The 18,634-nt window shown below is 41.8% G+C and overlaps 1 protein-coding gene across 1 annotated transcript; it reads right to left on the reverse strand.

The window, feature by feature from the left end:
* Window positions 1-15,608: 15,608 nt before the first annotated feature.
* BLCAP (BLCAP apoptosis inducing factor) lies at window positions 15,609-17,610 on the reverse strand. The gene has a single exon (XM_078652113.1). The coding sequence runs from the start codon at window positions 17,482-17,484 to the stop codon at window positions 17,221-17,223; it is 264 nt and encodes an 87-aa protein (XP_078508239.1). The 5' UTR covers window positions 17,485-17,610; the 3' UTR covers window positions 15,609-17,220.
* Between the last annotated feature and the right edge of the window lie 1,024 nt (window positions 17,611-18,634).

The following is an 18,634-nucleotide window of genomic DNA, read 5'->3' on the forward strand; positions in this document are numbered from 1 at the left end:
CCCTGAGGATTTATCTCAATTTAGTCAGTAGCATCTTGAGCATATGGCAACTCGTACTGAGCGATCTAAGTTGGAGTTACCCAATTCCCTCGGGGAAGTCAATGAAGCCATTAGCTCTATGGCCAGAGGGAAGTTGTCTGGTCCCGACCACATACCATAGGAGTTTTGAGCTATTTTCTTGCAGTACCTCGCACCAGTTTTGAGGGACCTGTTTAATTCTCTCAGTTTGCTGGACGGTGTTCTTAAGTCGTGGAGGGAGAGAAACATTGTTCTCGTCCCTAAAAAGGGGAAAGATCCTACACTTTGTAGGTCATACTGCCCAATTTCGCTAATCAATATTGATTCACAGATCTATTCAGGTGTCCTTGCTAACCGGTTGTCTGGTATTATTGCGGATTTGGTGGATCCAAACCAGAGTGGTTCTATCCCAAGACAGAACACAACAGATCACGTCAATATCACTATTACGACTTTGGAAGTAGTCTTGGGGTCAATTGGTATATGTTTGGAGACGGAGAAGGCCTTTGGTCCTTCCTATGGGGTTTGGTCATGGAAACCGTGGGCTTAGGCCATTTTTCGCTCAAGAGGTAGACGTCTCTATTTGGGTCTCAAGACTAGGATATGTAGTGAAGGGAGAACAATCATATCCCATTTCTATACCTCGTTGGACCAGGAAAGATGTCCTATTTGCCCTCAGGTATTTGCTCTTTATATTGAACCGTTTATACACTCCATTAAAGGAACGTTAGAGATATAACCTGTGACACTCAATCACTTTGAAGTAAAAAGTCTAGCTTATTCAGAGGATGTCGCCATTTTGACCCCTTCCCCGATTAGTGGTCTACATTCTCTAGTGGAGGCGGCTCAGTCATTTGGAGAAGTTTCCAGCTACAAGTTAAATGAGAAGACTCAGATTTTATCCAATGTGTTCTCTCCTGCCTAGGACAGGAGGTGGGTTGAGTCTCTGGTTTATCTTGGGGTCACCCTAACTGTTAACACTCGAGATGTTAGAAAATAACTATGGTAAGCTGTTTCAAAACTCAGCAAAGGTGTTTTTTACATGAAACCGCTTGCATTTGGGGCTCATCGGCTACTGTAATCTTTTCAAAATCATTATCCTTCCACAGTATCTTTCTTTTTTCGCTGTATCCTACTTTTTGTACTGGTTGTCTTTTTTTTTTTTTTTTTTAAACGAAAGTCAAGTAATTATGGCAGAAGCTTATTTAGTCATATCGGAAGCGCCGGTGCAAGATCCAATTCTCACAGCATTCTAAGGGAGGGGCGGGGGGGGGGGGGGTTTGACACTTCCGGCCCTTAGGCTTTGTTGTCTGGCATCTTTCTTCTCATGACTCCGGTCAGTACTGGGGCGGCAGAGAGTTCCTCCCATTAAGGGGGAAATCAATCACCCCCGGCACGGGCATAGCAGATATATATTTTAAACGAACCCGGTTTAAGATGTTAGAAGTCTTTCATCTAATTTGGGATTCCTTCAAGAGAACAATTCTTGGCATTACCCCTTTCAACCAGCTTACATATTTGGGTTACAATCCCACCTTTCAGGATTGTATTCAGGAGAATTTCATGGAGATTTAGGGAAAGGTCAATCTCCATGTTTTAGGCCAACTATTCGACTGCGCTGTCTTTTCCTCATTTGGGTAACTTACTGCAAAAGGTTCCTCTCCTATCAGCAGTCTTATTTTGATATTTGCAAATGCATCATTTTCTTTTTAGCCTTAAAGATGATCTGAGCTGTTTGGACAATCCCTGTTTGGATCTTATTAGGAATGCTCCGTCCAAGAGAACTATTGGGCTGGTTTATAAGCGAATCTATCTCTCATCCCAGAACCAGGCCGACAACATGTTTCTGGAGGGGGATAATAAGTGGATTATTTGGCTCAACATGGAAGTCACACTTGCTGGTCTTAGGTCTAGCAATCTGCTGTTTAATTCAGCTTTGAATGTTTCCTGTGTCAAGGAACACCATCTTAAATGTATTAATGACTGATATTATGATCCTCATCGTCACTATACTATGAAGCTTTGGTCGGATAGTCACTGGTTGTGTTGTGAACGGACTGGTGCCAATGCAGTTTATCAATAGAAACAGAAGAGAACCCTGCCTGCGTTATGATACAAATGGCCCTAAAGAGGGTCCAAACTATAAATCGAGAAGACGGAAACAACCCATAAGTTAATCACGGAGCCAGTGCCACCAGATATCAACAATTGTTTTGGTTTATTTTATATGGGGGGGTTGGGGAGGGGGGGGAGTGTGCGATGACCAATGACAACATGATTGTAATTGTATTGTTGTTACTTGATAAAATGCAAATACATTTTTTTATAAAAAAACAATTGTTTTTATAATTCATTCTTTATTTTTTTCTTGTTTCTCAAACAATTTTTTCAAAATTAAGTACAAAATGTGATGTACAGTATTTTTAACATCATTTCATATTATAAAAAGACACAATAAATTAACAATATGAATCGTCCCACATACACCGTGCAGTCTCACACTCTACACAACACATTCTTCACTCATGCAACAAAGCTCATTCATAACTCCCTGTAAGGTCACAAAGTTGTATTAAAGCCATTCAACACATAGATGACCAAATGGAAGGCAGATCATCCAGGGATGCGAAGGTGGGGGCAAAAAACACTCATGGGATTAAGGATGGACGGAATAATCCTATTGCCCACAAAACTGGCGCCAACGCGCGTTTCGGTGTCTGGCCCGGGAAAGGGGCCACACCTTCGTCAGGGCGATGATGTGACATGGAGGGGACAAAACATCTGTGAATAAAAGGTATGTATAAATTTATCAAAGAATAAAAAAAGTAATAATAATAATAATCATAAAACTCTTTGACACAATAACACAATTCAACATATACATCATTTTTCAATATCATATTATATGATGCTAAGGCTCTTGGGGAGGTTCCGTGTTCTGGATAACTATTTATATTTCGATAATCTCATGGCACAAAGCTCATGGCCTGGTCAGAAAAGTTCAAGCAACGAACAAGAGGCATTCCCGGGTGCACTTTTATATCTTGTACCAATTGTCCTCAGTCAACATTATGGAGAAAAAGGGGCAAATTCATTCATTCATCTACAACCGAAGAAAGTCTAGCAATTCAGGGAATAAAGGTGGGGAATGAAAACATCCACATCCACAATGAGGTGGCCCCCTTCTATGAAGACATTCGATCATGGTCACGGTTTATCGATGACATTTTCTTTATATGGAAGGGGGACCATGACGCACTTAATGAATTCATCATGTGGCTCAACGCCGCGGATACCAATCTTAAGTTTACAGCCCATGCCAGCAATGTCCATATTGAATTTTTGGACATCTGGATAGAGCATCAGGACAAGGAATTGACAGTATCCCTTTATACCACGTCCACGGCTAGGAATACTTTGCTGTAATAGGGCAGCTTTCACCCCCGCTGCCAACGGGACAGTATCCCGTTCAGTCAGTTCCTCCGTATTCATAGGAACTGTTCAGATATCAAAGATTTCTTTGTCCAAGCTGACATTCTGAAGGAAAAACTGGCCTATCGTGGCTACCCTGCTAAATTAATCAAAGACTCCTTTAAGCAGGCCAGATATTTTTATCGGGATTTGATGCTTTCCCCCCCAAGGAGAGGGAGCCCCAAGAGAAACTGGTGTGCATTACCCGTCACTCAAGCATGGACCATAAATTAAGGCAGACGATCAATTCCTGCTGGCATCTACTGAACTTGGGAGACAGTCGATTATCTCTCCCCAAACCTATCTTTGCCTTCCGCAGGAATAGGAATTTGAAAAACTACCCGGTGAAAGGTAAATTAACTGATTCACCTGCCTATCAACAAACTGCCATTGATAACTTGAACCCCATTTATGGCAACCACCGATGTGGTAATTGCCAAGTGTGCCCCAAAGTTCTGATTGGTGATACTATCACCGTGGGTGAGCAGACTATTTGGGTGCCCCACAATAGGAAAATGACCAACTGCCGTACCTCCAATGTGGTATACTTGATCCTTTGCCCATGTAATAAACCATATGTGGGCGAAACAGGACGCGAGTGCCGCATAAGAATAGGAGAACACAAATCGAACATCCGAAATGGGAAGATCTCTGCCCCTATTGTCACTCACTGGCAACAGGCCAACCATACAGAAAAGGACCTTAAATGGTTTATCTTGGAAAAAATCCAGGTGACTGCGGGAAATGATCCAGCCTCTACACGTAAAAAGAGGGACGTTTTTTGGATATTCTATTTGAATTCTGTCAAGAGAGGATTGAATGAAGAATGCCCATGGGCAAATGCTATATTGTAAAACTAAGGTGAAACACCAGAGGAATCTCCATTGGTGTCCCCTATGTTTGGTCCTGAGCAACACCATGAAGCTGATGTTTTCTCCTTGCTGGTCTAGATCTTCCTGTACCATTTGTGTTCATTATGAGAATCGTTTTAATCCAGTTATCTGTGAGCCTTAAATGATGCATTTATATAGAGGCCATTAGTACCTTGGTAGTCATTCCTGGCCCATTTTTCCTGGGCTCGATATCTTGAATGCAGAAATTGAGCAGCATTAAGGTGGAATTTTGTTGTCTCTGGCCCAGCCTGATTATTGCTCCTTTACAGTTCCATATGGGTGATGTTATTCGTTGGAGAGTATCCGCCTTTGGATCCATCTAGATCGTGAGCCCTTGCTACCCGATTATCAATATTAATTACATATTGGCCTAAATACATCGTATGGCCTGTACCCCTTACTGAGCGGGATGGTATTCTCCGTGTCCCCTATAGCTTACGCATCCGTAGCATGCCTGATGGGATGTTTTTCATTTCTACAATATTCAGGATCATCCCTTTTAGCTCTCTGCAAGGGTACAAGTACAATACATGGGCTACATGACTTCATACGAATTCTTGCCCATGATTATTCCACCCTTAAATGGCCGCTGCCCCTTTTATTTGGTTGACTCTAATCTTGAGCAGTCCTTTCTTTATCTTTTAGGATCCTGCTCTGTTTTTATTTAATAGCCCACCTCCCGGCTGCCCTTATTGGTGCCTTTCTTCATTACACGGCATTTAAAGGCACGCCTATCACGCACCTCACCTGATCATTCCGGCGAGACTCTATACGTATCTGCCGTATGCGTCAATCATTCACGCATTTCCGTCCATGTAAGCAGGTAAGCGGGCGTTTTGTCTCTCGCTGTCCGGGACAGCGTTGTCTGGGTGTTTAACATGGCCTCTGAACCATTTGAACCTACCCATTAATGTTTGTGGGGACTAGCCATCTAATCTGTGCCCTTGTCCTTTAAGGCTGTGACTCTTGACGACGCCATCCATCCTCGAGCATTTCTTATAGAACCTTTGATTTTAACTTTTTGCCGTTATCATATATTAGCAAAAGAATGGACCCTTTGACGGATTGTTTTTAAACTCAGGTATGCTCATTCCCTGTTTTTTCGTATTCCCGGAACTGTTATTGAGGTGGTCCAGACCCTAATCCACCCTCTATGTCCCCTCAGGCCCCGGTTCCGGATCCCTGGTTACAATGAGCTGTGAGCAGTATCGATTTGTGAACATTAATCGTTGCCCATCGTAGCCATCTCGCGTCTCTAAAGTAATTGGATTGCGCGCTGGAGACCATTTTAACACTGCTAGGTACGCTATTTGGTTTTACACATCGCATCATCTATTCACGTACGAGGCATTCCTGGGGGAGGGACTGGAAATTTACATCATGCGCCCTAGTTGGTACTGCCCAGCGGATCCTTGATAGATTCTCACGTGTATATTTCTTTAATTACCCAAAATAGATTATTTGTATCAAATCCTCTCAATACCAGACCACCGGCTGAGCGGTGCATCTATGCAAGGAAAACAGTCGGACTGGTCCCTAGTTGATGCGCCTAAGGACCGACCGAATTTCACAGCTCATTCTCTGGCTAGAGCAACCTTGGTGAGTTGATTTATACACATGTGGTATTGTCGATTCTTCTCCCAATTAGGACCCGATATATGATCTTTATGAGAAGTAGGAATTAAGTCAGACCCTGAGACTAACTAGTTTACAGACTGATAAGATCCTTAACATGCTTCGTTTTCTGCTCCACCTGGATGTGATAGTAAAATGTAGTGAGCCCCATGTAAATATCTCTTGTTTTTCTCGAACCGCTATTTAATCCAAGTCCGCTACATAGCGACCACCTAGTTAGACACTGAATGTAGGCTAAATCAGATTTTTCAATGTGTTGTGAATGTAATGTCTATGTTTTTTCGTTGTATTCCACACCTTTACTCCCTGAATTGCTTGTTGCACTATGAATTGGTAGACTTTCTTCAGTTGTAGATGAATGAATTGGCCCCTTTTTCTCCATAATGTTGACTGAGGACAATTGGTATAAGATATAAAAGTGCCTCTTGTTCGTTGCTTGAACTGTTCTGACCAGGCCATGAGCTTTGTGCCATGAGATTATCGAAATATAAATAGTTATCCAGAACACGAAACCTCCCCAAAAGCCTTAGCCTCATATAATACGATATTGAAAAATTATGTATATGTTGAATTGTGTTCTCGTGTCAAAGAGTTTTATGATTATTATTATTAGTTTTTTTAAATTTATACATACCTTTTATTCACAGATGTTTTGTCCCCTCCATGTCATATCATGGCCCTGATGAAGGTGTGGCCCCTTTCCCGGGCCAGACACCGAAACGCGCGTTGGCGCCAGTTTTGTGGGCAATAGGATTATTCCGTCCATCCTTAATCCCATGAGTGTTTTTTGCCCCCACCTTTGCATCCCTGGATGATCTGCCTTCCATTTGGTCATCGGAGTGTTGAATGGCGTGAATACAACTTTGTGATCTTACATTGAGTTATGAATGAGCTTTGTTGCATGAGTGAAGAATGTGTTGTGTAGAGTGTGACACTGCACGGTGTATGTAGGACGATTCATATTGTTAATTTATTGTGTCTCTTTATAATATGAAATGATGTTAAAAATACTGTATATCACATTTTGTACTTAATGTTGAAAAAATTGTTTGAGAAACAAGAAAAAAATAAAGAATGAATTATAAAAACAATTGTTTTTTTAATAAACATTTTTATTTGCATTTTATCAAGTAACAACAATACAATTACAATCATGTCGTCATTGGTCATCGCACACTCCCCCCTAACCCACCATATAAAAAAAAAACCTAAAACAATTGTTGATATCTGGTGGCACTGGCTCCGTGATTGACTTATGGGTTGTTTCCGTCTTCTCGATTTATAGTTCGGACTCTCTTTAGGGCCATTTGTATCATAACGCAGGCAGGGTTCTCTTCGGTTTCTATCGATTGTCTAGCCCCCGCAAACCTGCCTATATTTCCCTTGTTGGGGGGCCTCCTTCTTTCTAGATGCCAATGCAGTTTATGTCTTTGCGTCCTGTCCAGCCCCAAATATTTTCTGGGAATTCTTCTTTGTAAACTAGGGGGTATCTCTAAATTGAGGATCATAGCGGATCCAAAGTTGATCATGTTGGGACATTCAACAGCTATTCCGGCTTGTCTATCTGGGTTTTATTTCTCTCTATTATGTTAGTTAGACTGGTGGTGGTAAGATTCTGGCTTTCCAGCAGAGTCCCGATCCTTGGATTTGGTGGGGGAATATTTGAATATAAATTGGCTGGAGATGGTGCCAACTGAGAATGACCCTTGGCAGAAACGGCTAGGGCAGATCTGGGATCCAGTGCGGAGGAGACTGCTCCACAGGACCAGTCTGCTCAGTCTGTAGTGTTTTAGGGTTCCCACAATGCTCTTCTCCATCTATTTACTTTTTCTCTTCTGTCTTACATTTGTGGTCTTTGGTTTGTTCATTTTACTAGCCCATGTCATGTAAGGTTTTACTTGGCAATTTTAGTCTACTTAGACTGCTGTTATTATCTCCTGCCTGATAAGTCTTTAACTTATCTGGTGCTTTGCTTTTATGACAAACTTAATAAAAATTGAGGGGAATAAAATAATACCAATCTTTACCATTTCCAAATCTTAGATTTATTCTCTCAGAAAGATCTCTGCTGTCTTGCCCATATCTGCTGTGATCGTGTCTTCTCAAACCCAACCCCTGTGCCCCCTTCCTTTTGGGCCTCCAACCCATCCAGAGTCCCCTTACCCGCCCTGACCTATGCCCCGCTATCTCTTACCCTGCCACCCCGTAGATTCAATTGGACCGGATTGGTCCATTGGTGATGGTGTGGGGTCCCCTGACCCAGGGCCACCTTACCTAATTTCATTCTTTAAAATAAGGATCACTCCCTGACCTTTACACCACTACAGCCACAGCCCAAGGAGAGTGATGGAAAGGAGAGAAATCTTTGTGTCATAATATATAATACACACACGAATGGTTATGGAGATTTGAATTCACTAGTAGTAATTCCTACTTATCCATTTTTTCTATCACATCATTCACTGAACTCGCCTGACTAACTTAGCTAACCCAAGGCCCACGTTTTCCAAAAACTCCTATGCCTTAACTTCCGGGGTAAAAAAAAAAAGTGAAACTTCTCCTTAACAACCACTTTGTGCTAAGCTGGGTTCAGAAAAATAATTAACTTGGGTCCCCTATTTTGTAATCGAGTTATCAATTATCAGAGAAGCCATTTCCTTTCAACCGTAACATGGCAGTAGTCAGGTCTAACAAAGAACTCATACCCCAGCAGATAGTTTACGATCCCCACAGCCCAGACCATAGAGGACCTGAAGCAGCAAAAAAAAAAAAATTTGCCAAGACAAATCAAAACTGCCCTGGGTTTCAATCCCTCATGGCTACTTCGAAGATTCTGTTTGAAAGAAAACCTGTGAGCCCTCTGCCCTTTGGCATCCCAGTTCCAGCTGAAGAGCTCCGGAAAAGCTTCCTTGAGATATATTTACGCATATTCCTTCCACCACTTCAGGATACCCAGGACTCTGAGATTGTTCTACCCAGGTCGGTTATCAAAATCCTCAAGCTTTCCCTCCGTGTCATCCATTTGAGCTTCCAGCATACCGGCTGCTTCCTTCCGAGCTGTTAGGTCGTCTTCGGTTAGCAAAATCCTCCAGCTTTCCCTCCGTGTCATCCATTTGAGCTTCCAGCACACCGGCTGCTTCCTTCCGAGCTGTTAGGTCGTCTTCAAGTGTTGAGATTATGTTCTCTGCTTCTCCTATTCTTTCCACAAATTCAGAGCATGTTTTTGTTACTCAACTTGCATTTTACGACAAGCGGATTGGTTTTGGCGGCACTGTCCTTGTTTTATCCCGGCGTGCCATAAAACATTGGTAGATTGTTTCCAAAGAGATTACTTCTGAGATTTCCTGAGTGGTTTCCCTTCTCCCATGAGGTAGCACCTTACAGGCTAGGTATAATAGAATAGTCCCAGAGTAGATCTTTTGCTCCCAATTTGCCTCCCTCCTGATTTGCTGCCCCTTATTTTTTAACAGCATCCGTTGAATTCTACCACATTGAGCCTAGTCAGGGGTTTTTCTTTCTCCCAAGCTGCTCATCACTCAATGCACTGTCCAGTGAGTTCTCCCTGGGGCGCTGCCCGTTTAAGTTTGAACCTTCCACGTAGGACTAGCCTGCATGATTGGAGAGTGAAAAAAATTGTTTCGTTAATCCACAAACGATCCAGTCTTCAGATACTGCTCAGTTGATGTTAAGTATTCACCACACCCCTACTGTAATTCTCAACTGCAACAGTGCTTCCATTAGGGTCTGGGACATAGCTTCGACTACAGATTTCCATTGCAAGTAGCCACTCCGGTTCATATTCACCTCCACTCCTGACACAGCCAGGTCCATAGTCAAACTTGGCACACCAGTTAGATCTATCTCCTCTCATTACAAACCCGCAACAGGGTGCTGTTCAGTGCTCACTTCTTGAGGACTTTCCATGGTTCATTCTTTTCTCACCAAGGCTCCAGGATCCTGCACCGATTCCAAAGAATTACTGGGTAAACTCACAGTGATGTCAAGAGCGTTTTCTTAAGGAACTTCGCCATGGAGTTTACTGATGGTGTCTTTTTCATGCCCCCAACCATTGTTAGTGCCTCAGGGCCGTGATCATCCTAATTTTTCCTTATGGTACATTAGCCAGACTGGTGAAGCCCTGTCTCTGTGCAGTCTCACCACTGCCACAAGTTTTTGAACCTTTTGCGGTTCTGAGTGGCATCTCATCGAACAGACGCATAGAGCGGTGTCAGGCTTTGCGAGATGACCAGTGAACTGCTTGCACAATCATGATCCAGGTGGCACATCCGGATTGTGCCAGCCTTTTTACCACCCGCTGTCACTGAGCCAGTAGAAAGCAAGCAGCTGCACCTCCCATCATCGTCACACAAGGACTGGGTCATAATACGGTGAGAGTCCGGCTCAGAGGAACACGCAAATGACCAACTTCACATGGTCACTATAGTCCTTCACTCAATTCAGAGCAGCCGAAGTCTGATTTGATGTAACTTTCAATATCAGGGAAACTTTAGAAACTCACCACTTTCTTACCCCATAGTTCTAGTAGTCATTCGTGATTCACTGCAGCAGTGGTCACTTGGGACAGACTGCTGCCTTCCTGCCAGGAAATGTGAATGGCTCTCAAGAAAAGTGGACAAAAGGCTTGTTGACAGTAGGAAGTGTGACCTGACAAATACAGGATAGCCCGATGGCTGTGGCCGCAGATGGCCAAGCTTCAAAGGGTCAGGCACCTATTAGAAGCAAATGCAATTCACATCTTAGGTTGCCCACTCCTTTGTGGAGGTAGACAGGCTGACTGACATCTTTTCCACAGGGGGGAAACACTGAGCAGACCATGTTTTCCGGGAAGCGTAACCTCATTACATGCCACAGGGGCATATCCATAGCTCTGGCCAACGGAAGGATGGTCCAGAAATCTTGGAATTTGGCAGAGATGCACAGTGGAATGGTTTAGTGCCAATCCTACGGGAAATTATGCAATAATGTATAGGTTGGCCATGGGGATTTTTACCCCCGTGTGTTAAGGAATCCTTCACACCAAGGCCACTGGAATTATTGTTTTCCTGCATTTGCACATAATACATCATATGCTACATAATTTGCAGATTTTAACAAAGAAAATATCTTCTAGGTCTAATGGATCAAAAGTTGCAAAAATGATGGCAACTCGAGATCCTGTAAGGCTTTTTGCAAAGTTTTATCGGTCATCTTCCTGTTTATTTGGGTATTAAATTGGTACTAATAAGGTGAACTCATTTACCAGAGACCGTTACCTGGTGTAAAAATGACAAAATAATGTAGCACCATCACAAACGTGCTGCATCATTCAACATGTCACCTGTTCTTGTCGCACAATTTAGTAAACCTTGTCGCATAATTTCAGTGGCTCTGCCTCTCCATCTACAAACTCAAAATTGGCATAACAGTGGCACGTCTGGCTACCAGCCTCAGACCACTGCTGGGCTCCGAAAGACTGCACCTGCAGACTTCAGAATGAAGAGCCGTACCGAGAAAGCCTGCAAGTGCTGAACCAAAACAGGACCTACAAAAAAAAAAAAAAGGACTGATCCTACTCTGGACTTCATGGAGAGAGACCCAGAGGGCTGGACCTTCTCCCATTTGTGTCCAGGCCCAGTGAGAGACTACAAGGCCTAATGTTCTAACCTCCAGTTTCAGGGATTCAAAACCTAGAGAGGCCCTCCATCTCCCAAAAGACTTGCCCTGGGCTCCACTGGTGTAGCCTGTGAAATTGAGTCCTATCCCCTAAGGCGTGCCCTTACTCCCAGGAATTTGACCATTGGGTGGGGCTAGAGTGTATAATTTCTTCCCAGAGAACTACAACTAGTGAGCCTAAAGCTTATGGTTTTTGGCGCAGATTCCGAGGCTTATACGTCACTGCTACTTGCTGGTTCATAGGCATCCTTGAACACCGTTGACAACCAAGGTTCCCACTGTTTCACTGGAAATCGCCTGTCCCAGTACTGGACTCAAGCAGCAGAGGACTGTCAATGAGCCAGTTGATGAGAACAACAACATGAAACCTTTCAAGGGTATCTGAACATTCCCTGAAAGGATTGTAGGGATCGACAATCTATCGGGTATCCACTCTGAACAATAAGCAGTTTCCACTTGTCCCACATGGACTTCTCTCACATTTCCAGGAAGCAAAGGATCCTGCCATCAATCTCTAACAAGAGATCATCACCCTCCTGGGATTTGGCATAGTCAGGAACGCTGATTTGGATTCAATGATCCTGCTTCTGCTTTCTTTGGAACTATGGAGCAAAAACACTTCCCTTGAAATCTTGATCCATCTTCCACATTCTGCTATATCTGAAAGGCTGCCAGATATACTTGGGCTTGAACAGAGTTGAGGTTTTTAACTGTTGTTTTCAAAAGAAGAATGTATTTGTTCTGTAACTTATCCTCAAGTTAAGAGCCGAACAACATGGATTCTTGACATGGCATCCTCAGTACACTTGCTCTCTGGGCTGAATCAGTATTCCAGGTCTTCAAAAAGAGAATTAGTCATGCTGCTATTGAAATACCACAAGTCAGTGTAGATTCTCTCATCCTATCAATAGAAAGGTCTGAGAGAAAATCTACTTGCTTCTCCATATCGGCACACAGTAGAACAGGTCCCTCCAACCAATCCATCTCAAGCTCCTAGCCTGGAGTTCTTTTTTAACAAGAACTGCAATAAATGTTTCATTTTCCTTTTAACCTGTTCCGTGCTCCCGTCGGGCGGGTGCTGCCGTCGGAGCCCCGCCCACTTAATAAAAAGCCCACACCGCGGCGGAAAAACCGCCGAGGTTAAGGCGTTTAAGTTGAGAAATGCTTTGTTTATTTTACATTATTAGGCTGCAGATACCAGAGCCTGATAAAGAGCAGTCCTCAACTCAGATTTATGACACAGAGGTTCAAAACTGAAGCATTGAGGTATTTAACTCTTAAAAAGTAATTCTCAATTCAACGTTGGAGCATGAGGACAAAATTATATTTCAGAATGCTTTTAAAATTAGAAAATTAAAATGAAGAGTTAACTTAATCATTAAGTAAACTCTTAAGTGCCACTACAGTGGTTTTCTTTTCAATGGGATAAATTTAAAGTGAAGAAAAATGTTCTCCACTTTAAATTAAGCCAACTAAGTCCTAATAGTTCATGATGTGCAATAACAAGACAAACGGTTATGATATTTATTCGCCGCAAACTGTTGTTCCAAATTGATTCATGGTGCACACTCTTTGGGTCACCTGTTTCCAAAAAACCCCAATTCATTACGAGATGCAAGAGGAAGGAAGTAGAGGAGCACAGTTTCAATACTAAGTATAGACATTCATCACAGGTAAAATGTTTTCTAAAAGAACACAACATTCTTGTATCCTTATTATTTTCTTTTTATTCATAATTTTTAATGACGACACAAACATGTGCATGACAAAATACAGCCACAGCCTACGCATTTCGTTCCATCCTTACAGGACTTCTTCAGGGCAAGGTCTAAAAAAGTACAATACTCCAAATTCTCCAAGTCAGTGATCTATCAATCCCTTCAAGGATGCTTAATCCTACGCACTATATGTATTTGATCATTTCCCAATGGGTCGCGTCTACTAAAACTTCTGTTTCACTTGGTTTCGTGTTCCTGATCCAATTAATTCCCCACCCCCACAAGCATTCCGTGCTTATCCAGTCCAAACAGCGGTTGCAACATTCACCTGAACGAGTCCACCTAGAGTCACATTATTTTTATTCTTTAATTCAACAAAGCCGATAGCTAATTAGGCGTTGGGCAATATCTGAATTGATGCGGAGAGTGTCTTCCCGTATTGACAGCGTCAATACATATAGTGCATAGAATTAAGCAGGCTTGAAGGGATTGATCGATACAAACCTTTCAAGAAGGAAGAAATCTATTGTGTTGTCCATTTAGAAAACATTTTGGCTGTGATGAATGTCTATACTAGGTATTGAAAATGTGCTCCTCTACTTCCTTTCATCTCATATTTTATGAAGCATGTTTCTTCACTTTGAATTCCTCCGATTTAAACAAATGGCTATTTTCTTATTAGAAATATGGCACCATGTCTACAGGCTACTGGGAGTAATATGCCTGCTGTTTGTAAAGACACATTGACTTGGAAGAAAAATAAAATGATGAGTTTTATGTAATGCATATGAACAAAAGTTAACTCTTCAGTTCAATTTTCTTCCCAGTTCAAAGTGGAGCACTTACATACGGCAAGCATCTTGCTCCCAGTTGCTAGAAGACATGCTACCATATTTATAACTGAAAAAATACAGCAATTTTTTTTAGATGGACGAAATTAAAAGTGCAGAAAAAAATTACTTATTCTGAACATTTTTGCAGAACATTTTTCTGCGCTTTAAATCCCCCCCCCCAAAAAAAATCTTTTACTACTTGCAAACAGATCCACATAAACTAAGACTTCAACCTAATTTATCCCAACACCACTGTCCTCTGTGCCTGATAATGCTTTTAATTTATCGGCAATGCAGATACTGTAAATGTAATTGCATTTATATTGCGCTTACTACCCCTGACGAGTCATTCAAGAATTGAACCAGGAATAGCATGCTGCTACTCTGAAACCCAAGGTTTGTGGTTGATCCAGTGGTTGTTGTGGTTAGTCTTGTGTACAGCATGAACAGAAAAAAAATACCATTGCACAATACCATCACTGTCATTTTGTAGGCATCTGACATGGATACCATTTTTTTTATATTTACCGATCCGAGATGGATTGATATATTTAAAATTATGAAACTGATAAAGTAATTTTATTTCTAAAGTGAATGGGAAGCAAAAATTTGCAGCCTTGAGAAACTAAAGCAATATATAAAAAATAAAATATGACAGGGGAGGGCAGGCCACACCAAGATGGATCAGTAAATGGCAAAAAAAAAAAAAAAAAAAAAGGGTGCCTTTTCATTCAAAAACGAGTGGGGGAAGCAACAGTGTGTGCGGGGGAAGCAACACAAAGAGTGTGGGAGGGTGCAACAGAGGGCACGGTGAAAGAAACAGACTGAAGGGAAGAAGTACATGGGCAAGAGACCTCAACATAGGGGCAGAGAAGCACATTTGTGAAAGACAAACAAGTTTTGGTGTGGGAAGCAAAGCACATGAATTAAAAAGCTGGAACACACACGCACTGGAGGAGTGCTTAAGCAAAAAGAATAAAAGTGAACAGTGAAGTGTAGCAGTACCGTAGGTATGCTCCAGTGGGGAGACAGACACAAGACTGAGAAGGAAAGTCATAACAAGAAGCATGCAGAAGAGTGACAATAAAGCTAACCAATAATGGGCTTTAAGCCCCTGTAATATCTTGGTAAACTGACAATAGGTCTTTTGCTATCAGCTAGCCAAGCTGACTGGTAAGCTAGAACTAAACCTACAAACACACACACAAAATGTGTAAAGCACTAACCTTGCATCGAAGCACTGTTGCATCTGTAACAAGTATTTCACGTTGAAAAGTTTATCAGCATGGCAGCTTACAATAGGTTATGGTATATTAATGTTTAAATATTCTGAAAGTCTCCATCAATAGAGCTTCATGACGAACATCAAAGTTTGTAAATCTTTATTCTTTTTTTTTCCAAATGGTTGTGACATTACCAGCATCCATAAAATGACTCTAACGGCAGTAAGTGAAGAAGTCACATTTCTCAACAATTTTCTAGAGGCTGGTGCTATTTCAATGTTCCAATAGTGATTTGAGGATTTATACAGATATGTGGTTTTAACGGAGAAGAGACGTAAATGGACACTATATTCTCACAAAGAAATTGGGGCAGGAGTATGGTGAATGGCATAAAAAGTGAGGTTTCTGCAAGCCAGAAATAGATTTTTTTAAAACGAGCAAATTTCAGACAAAATACCAATTGATTGCATATACGTGGAATACTTTACAATATAAGTTATGCTGGCAATCTTAAAACCAGCATTGCAGGTTACAGCAAAGCAGCATATTTTTCCTGAGCACCTTGTTACAGACAATCCTTTAGATTTAAAAGAGTTTAACACTGGGTCCTGGTGCAGTCCCTGCCAAGATGACATCATGTTGGTACCCATGACAACGTAAGAGTCACTAAGTCAGACAAAGTAGACACAATCCTTCTGTGACCATCATGGAGCAAATGTACTCAAACAGTATGCATCTGGTTTAACCCACAGCCCTCTCCCCCAAGGTGTCTCAACACTGAAGTAAGAAATGGGTGTTCAGGGAAGTGAGGAAAAAAATACAGTAAACCATAGAAAAAGCCTGTATGAATTATGCTCTAAAAGAAGGAGAAGAATGCATGCATTTCATAGCCATCAACATTTCCGGATAACTATAAAAACTAAATAACCCAATACTGTTGTTGCTGATTATTTCAAAATCACCAAAAGGTTAACGTATATGTCCAGTGAACAGCCTTCATGTGTCCTGGCGCAAGTGATGGGGACTTCTAGCCAGCAAAAACTGATAAGCAAGACCAGGACACCTGTAGAGTAATACAAAAATCTGGTATTGGCAAGCTTAAAGGTTGTCAACATCTGAGAAAGCTCTGGGATTCAAACAAGATTTGTCTGAATGTGTAAAACAATGATATAGGCTGATGTCTAGAATCACTCAACATATTTGTGAACAAAGCGAAGCGAAATCTCTTTAAAATCTGGCTCCAAGGGAAACACAACGAACAGTTGCTCTCTGCAAAACAGAACTATGATTATAGCTGGAAGCGAGTGAACTGACCAGAGAAGCACAGACGCTTCCCTCAACATGTACTGAAGAAAAAATAAAAAGACATTTTCCAAACAATTATACAGCAGGGAGGCAAAAAAAATCCAACCATTGTACAACCTGATCTGCATTTGCAAGTCACTCAAGACCATGCTCATTGACAAGACAATAAGCAGTCGTGCCCAACTGCATCAAACAGAAAAACATTAAAAACACCCAATTATCAGCTCAAAACAATGAGCAACCATATCACCAGATGTCAGAAGAGGGCAACGACTTATGACATTTTTACAGGTGACACTGCAGCATTATGTGAGCCAGCACGTGGGGGGGGGGGCTTAATCTGCCACGCCTATTCAGAAACACGGTGAGAAAATAAGGTGGCTCGTAGTCCACAAACACCCCCGATGCTTGTCAGACGGCACGCTTCTGGGACATAGACTGCTGCTGCATCTTAAGTGCCTACGATGCGAGGGTCATGAGCAGAGTTCGGCAGGCTGGAGTCACAACAGTGATAGAGGAAGCAGTTGCCCCAGCAGCTGTAGCAGATGAGGACCAAGGCAGCCAGAAACACCAAGGTGCAGATAGTGCAGGGCTTTCTCTCCAGGAGAAAACTGAGCAGGTAAAACCCCATGAACATGGAGTGGCTGAACCATAAAGCGGGGTTCAGCGGCTTAGGGATCAGCAAAACTGGCAGTAACCACTGAAGGCAGTACATGGTCTTTGAGTTCAGAGAACAGAAGCAGCAATAGAAATCAAATCAACAGGGATCAGCAGGTAATCTCTTCCTTGATTAATCAGCAACGGATCAGCACATCAGCCTTAGAACATCAAATCTTCTTTGTTAATCTGCAATAGAGAACATAGCAAAAATCACTCTTCATATTGAGATTTAAAACAGGAGTTGCTGGGTATATAAACAATCACGCATGGAAAAAGACAGACATTTGCCCACCTGCAACATCACATTCGGACATTCACCATCTACTAAATTAACTAAGACTTTGAATGATCTTGGTAAAGAAGATAATTTGCCTAGTGTCTTTGCTTCTCTCACAAACAGGTCTCAACATGTTTCAAGTAAAAAATGGGTTGGCTAGTGGAGTATACTTAATTAAACAAATAGACCAAAGTGCAGAATTATTTGAATCTCACCCCTAACAGTAGTAGGTCATGGACACTTTTTATTTATTGGACCATGTACGACATCAGCGGCTTGCAGATGAATTAACATTGTTCACATTATACTCCAACCACAAGGGCTTACATTTATTAACGCTGTAATGATAACGTGGGGTTGAGGAGACAGTTAAAGCTGCAGGCATGTAAACAGACACTAAATGATGTGCTCACACAGAACTTTTAACAACCATGTGCATTAGGAAGTTGTACTTAAATCTCATAATTTATTGCAAAAATTCCAGATGATTTTAAAACAATCAGTGATCTGCACAGCACACGTTGGAAACTCACCGTTCGTCATACATTATGGAATTTATTGCTGAATGCAATATATATTCACCCCCTAAATTTATACTACAATCAGGGCACTGGAACTATGCGATTGTGCGGCTGTAGTGATTTTCGCATGATTATAGATCTACTATGTTTACATCATCTGCCGCATATTTTGTAGATTTGTTTCTAGCTTTAACTATTCAAACGTTACTGACTAATGCAGCGACGTGTTGCTGTGCAGTGAAATGCCCTTTGCAAAGTTGGACTGGTCACCCTTCTGTTGCTTACTGCTATATTTGGGCGTTAAGCTGGCACTAATGAGGTGCAACCAATGCCCAGACAGTGTTACCAAGTTTATAAATGATGACATAAAGAAGCAATACTATTACAAAATGTACGGCATTATGCCA

Source organism: Lissotriton helveticus, chromosome 7, assembly GCF_964261635.1.
Source record: "Lissotriton helveticus chromosome 7, aLisHel1.1, whole genome shotgun sequence".
NCBI lineage: Eukaryota > Metazoa > Chordata > Amphibia > Caudata > Salamandridae > Lissotriton > Lissotriton helveticus.